The following is a 4,941-nucleotide window of genomic DNA, read 5'->3' as shown; positions in this document are numbered from 1 at the left end:
TTAACAGGGCCCACAGGAGTTTCCACAAGCATTGGTGGTAGCACACGGGTTGCAGGGGAGGCTGGGAGAACACAATTTTAGAATGTGTTAGGGAGAGGATGGAGAAAACACCAAGTTTAATGAAACAACCTATGAATTCACAGTGGTGGAGTTAGTTGGAATTAAATGTGATTATTACCAAATCCTTTTCCCTTCCCCAGAATGACATGGGCAGAGGTGGAAACTTGTCCTTTTGAAAAATATTACCTCCATTGTTAGCTCCCTGAGGCAGGGGATATATGCACTTTACCTTATATATATGCTTAACTGCCACATGGTAGACGCTTGATTAATGTTATTGGTTTAGTTGAAAATATGGCAGACATGTGAGTGTCTACAGTGTCATTAGTCCCACACACACTTCCCCAGAAATATTTTGCCTCATACTCACTTGCAGTCCTCACTCTCCAAAAGGTTCCGGTATGTGTTGATCTCACACTCCAGCCGGGCCTTGACGTCCAGCAGCACCTGGTACTCCTGGTTCTGCCGCTCCAGGTCACATCTGATCTCGCTCAGCTGCTCCTCCACGTTGGTGATCATGCACTGCACCTGGGACAGCTGGGAGCTGTAGCGGGCCTCCGTCTCCGTCAGCGTGTTCTCCAGGGAGTCCCTCTGTGTGGGGAAGGGGAAGAATGTCAGAGAGCTGCTCCTTTATTTAGCATGTCCCTCCATAGGGTTCCATAGGAGTCACAAGCTTCCAGAGTTAAAGAGACTGTGACCCAAAAGGCCTGCCAGTGACTCTGATTCCCCGAATTTCTCACCAGCAGGTCTGAACAATACCCACCAGGTTGTGCTGGGCCTGCAGCTCGATCTCCAGGGCGTTGACCGTGCGTCTCAGCTCAATGATCTCTGCCTGGCAGGTCTGCAGCTGCTCTGAGCTGGACACCACCTGCTTGTTCAGCTCCTGGGTCTGAAACACCAAAGGTAAGAGACAGGATCAGACCCTGCCTTAAGGGTCCCGAGGTCCTGGGTGGCCATGTGCCGAGATGCCCACCTGGTTGGTGTACCATTCCTCCACGTCCCTGCGGTTGGTCTCCACCAGGGCCTCATACTGACACCTGGTCTCATTGAGCACGCGGTTCAGGTCCACGGTGGGGGCAGCGTCCACCTCCACGTTGAGGCGGTCTCCAATCTGGCAACGCAGGGTGTTGACTTCCTGGTGGAGGAAGGGGAAGTTGTGAACCCACAGTTATAGATCTGCTATCTTCCTGCGATAGCCAAAAAGTTCACTGAAAAGAATATCCTGACTTTTCCAAAGACTGACACAGATATTATATAAAAATAAATCCAAATAAGGGTCACATCTATTCCTTTCTGGGAAAACTGAAATAGACCTACATTTCCTATAAGACTAAGTCCCAACTCCTGGCCATGCGCAGGTCCTTTGTCATTTCCAGTCATATCCCTACAGGTACCACATGCCCAGCCATACCCATTCATGGGCCATTCTCAAATATACCTCACTTTGCTTCTTCATGTCTTTGCTCAGCTTCCTCCCTCAGATTACAACACCCAAGTACTAAAGTTTTTTCACTCTCCATAACATGCCTCTGAGAAGAGTTACTTTCAAGCAGACTGGATTATTCTCAGGGCTGCTCATACTAGTATATCTCATATAGCACTTATTTCCCTCTGCTGGGATTATATGATGTTTTTACATTGTTGTCTCCCCCAGACTAGAGACAAGACTGTGGAGCCTTTGAAGAGAGGGGTTATATCTTCTGTCTTTTTTTTTTTTTTTTCTCAATCTCTACCACCAAATTAGGGACCCAACAATGACCAACAGAGAACCTGGATTTCCTTCCTCAGCACCTTGTTGTACACTATGGACATAGCATCCTTATTCCCTGAGCTGGCCCTGAGTTCTTCAGAGAAGGATACCAACCAGGGATCCTGATGGCAAGTGCCTCCTAATACCTGATGCTGAAGGGTTAGCTCTGAAGCCTATTGTTGTTGGGTTTTTTTCCCTCTCACCTCCTCATGGTTCTTCTTGAGACAGAGCAGCTCCTCCTTCAGGGACTCCACCTGGGCCTCCAGGTCAGCCTTGCACAGGGTCAGCTCGTCCAGGATCCTGCGCAGGCTGTTTATGTCTGACTCCACCAGCTGCCGGGAGGAGTGCTCCATCTCGTACCTGCACACACAGGTTGGAGTGGGAGGAGGAGCCAGGAAGGAAGCCCATCTCCCTGCCCCATGTCTTGTTGGGATGGCATTGCCTCGCTGTCTTTGAACTGACACAGTTTTCCATCCCTTCTTTTCCATGTGTCCCTTGAGCTCTGCATGGATAGTCTGGAGGGGACCAGACTCATCCTAACACCCCAAGGTGCCCATGGGGACTCCTGGAATGGAGTCTCTCACTCTCCTCTCAATGTTGTAATTAATATACCACCAAACCAATCCATTCTCCAATAATTAACTTCAATTTCTGAATTTGGGTGTTTAAGAAGGACCAATAGGGACTGAAGAGCAGATAGCATATGAATCTGGGCTCTGAAACAAATTTTACATATCCAGTCATCAGAGGAGAAATAAAAAGGGGGAAATGGCTTCCTCTTCTCCTCCAGGCAACATTAGGTCCACAGGGCCATGAAGGAGCCATAGGGACCTTGGAGGTTACCTGGCTGAAAAGTTTCAACATACTTGGTTCTGAAGTCATCAGAGGCCAACTTGGCATTGTCAATCTGTATCACCAGCCTGGCGTTCTCAGACTTGGCACACAGAATCTGAAAACAAGGTTCCACTGTGAGGACCACCCGAACTTGAGAACTTCTTATTGTTCAAAGACAGCCAGCTGCTGCTGTGCCCCCATATACTCCACACCTCACCTTCTGCTGCAGCTCCTCGATGGTCCGGAAGTAGGACTGGTAGCTGGGGCACATCAGGGGCTCCTGCTGCTGGCACCGCTCCTGGATGCGGCTCTCCAGCTCCGCATTCTCCCGCTCCAGCTGCCGCACCTTCTCCAGGTAGCTGGCCAGGCGGTCGTTCAGGAACTGCATGGTCTCCTTCTCGCTGCCATTGAAGGAGCCCTCACAGAACCAGCCGCAGTTGCCCACATTGGCTGGGATGTTGCAGGCCCCAGGTAGAGGGATGTCATGGCAGCTGGGGGCCACACAGGGCCGGGAGGGGCAGCTAGAGCCGCAGCTCAGGTTGGACAGACAACAGTTGTAAGGCATGGTACTGGGAGAGGTGATGGAACAGCAGACGAGCTGATGGAGGTGGATATGGGTGAGGTTTGAGTCTCTCCTTCCTCCATGGTCCTTTTATACCCTTTATTGTGGGTGGGGGTTTGGCATGTTGCATAGTTTTCTTTCCTAATGCTTCAGGTAATTTTTTCTCCAAAATATGCTTGTTAGATGCCTCCACAGAGTCTTCCCTCATCCCATAAAATTATTCCATTCATCTTGTGTCACACAGGCTCCTCTTGGGTACTGATGGTTGGTGAAAACAGAGTTTCATCAGGTGGCTTCAAAGGAGACAGAATCATCACAACTCCAAATGGTTCTTCCCATTACTCAGAGGACAGCCAGGGACATGGGGTGGAGTTGTTTGGGACTCCTTACCCATGAGGTCCTGCCACTGGAATCCCTAGAGAGAGAGTTTGGAGTGAAGTCTTCTGGTGGCCTTCTTCTCCCAAGTGTACTCACATTTCAGTGTTCAGTACAACTCGTCTTTCAGCAAAAATTCATCCTGTATCAGCTGCAAGGATCCTGAGCCTTACTCTGTGAGAATATTAGTTGGGGGCTTAGAGAATTTGTCAGAAATGAAGAGACTGAAAATAATTGAGTATTTTTGGTTGGGAAATGAAATCAGTGGCATGGGCACGCATAGTCCTAAAGCAGAGTTCAGCCTCTTGCCCTTTTTTGTAAATAAAGTTTTATCCACACATAGTCATGTTCACTCATTTAGACATTATCTGTGGTGCTTTCATTCTACAGTGGCAGAGTTGAGTAGTTGCGACAGAGACCATATGGCCTGAAAAGCCTAAAATATTTACTATCAGTCCTTTTCAGAAAAAGTCTACCAACCTTCACTGAAGCAACAATCTCCCCAAGATGAGAAAGAGAAGAGATAGACAGAGGGAAACGTGTTGGGAATAGTCCACAGGGAGTTCAGGTGGCAGTGTTGACGCAAATGCTTCAGACTTAACAAGAAAGGAAAACCTAAATGAGGTGCTCAGAGCTATCTTTGTATCCATAGTGACCTTATCTCAAAGTCTCTGGAAATTTCTCTTGACTTATTCCTAGACTTAATCCTCTTACTGAGAGTATTGAACAACCCTAGCAGTGTGGCTCTGCCAACATGAGATATTCCCAGAACAAGTCACAGTGCCCATGAGAATGCAGCTTGACTCTGTTGTCCCTAAGAAGGGGGCACCATCTGTGACGAGTGTGTATATTTCTCCATCACCTCTGGGATCATATACCCTCCCAAACCCTTGGGAGTCTCCCTCTTGCCCAATAATGAATCTTAACAAAGTAGCCCTCCCATCTCACCTTCTATTTTCTGTCACTATATCTGTCCTTTGTTTTGCATAGAAGCAAAATCATGGTTCAGAAAGAATTCCTAAAAGATCATTTGTGGAACACAATGTAGATAATTTAAGAAGGATGTGTCCAGATTCAAAGGCAGTGGGGAAGGAACAGAAAAGCATATGTCTGAAGCTAAATGACCTCAGTTTCCATCTTCACTGACGATATGACCTCAGAGAAGTGAGTTCCCTTTAGACTCTTGTTTTCTTCATCTCTTACACTGAAGTAATAGTAGTTTTGTTGTGCAAGTTAAATAAGATATTGTATTTGAATATGGTTGGGCATGGGGGTGATGGTGATTATTTCTGTAACCTTCCTCCTTCCTATTGTAGGCCTAGATTATTCAGATGAATAATTTTGTGAAAATTCAATTTTG

General features: G+C 47.4%; 1 protein-coding gene across 1 annotated transcript; it reads right to left on the bottom strand.

The window, feature by feature from the left end:
- Positions 1-3,209, bottom strand: LOC308254304 (keratin, type I cuticular Ha3-I-like; the record flags this gene model as incomplete). The annotated part of the gene is made up of 7 exons (XM_080680263.1): positions 1-61; positions 431-651; positions 824-949; positions 1,034-1,195; positions 2,014-2,170; positions 2,677-2,759; positions 2,862-3,209. The coding sequence occupies 7 exons, from the start codon at positions 3,207-3,209 to the stop codon at positions 1-3; spliced, it is 1,158 nt and encodes a 385-aa protein (XP_080536389.1).
- Between the last annotated feature and the right edge of the window lie 1,732 nt (positions 3,210-4,941).

This window comes from Plecotus auritus (assembly GCF_963455305.1).
Source record: "Plecotus auritus genome assembly, chromosome: 7".
In the NCBI taxonomy this organism is placed as follows: domain Eukaryota; kingdom Metazoa; phylum Chordata; class Mammalia; order Chiroptera; family Vespertilionidae; genus Plecotus; species Plecotus auritus.
This window is presented reverse-complemented; position numbering and strand designations above follow the sequence as displayed.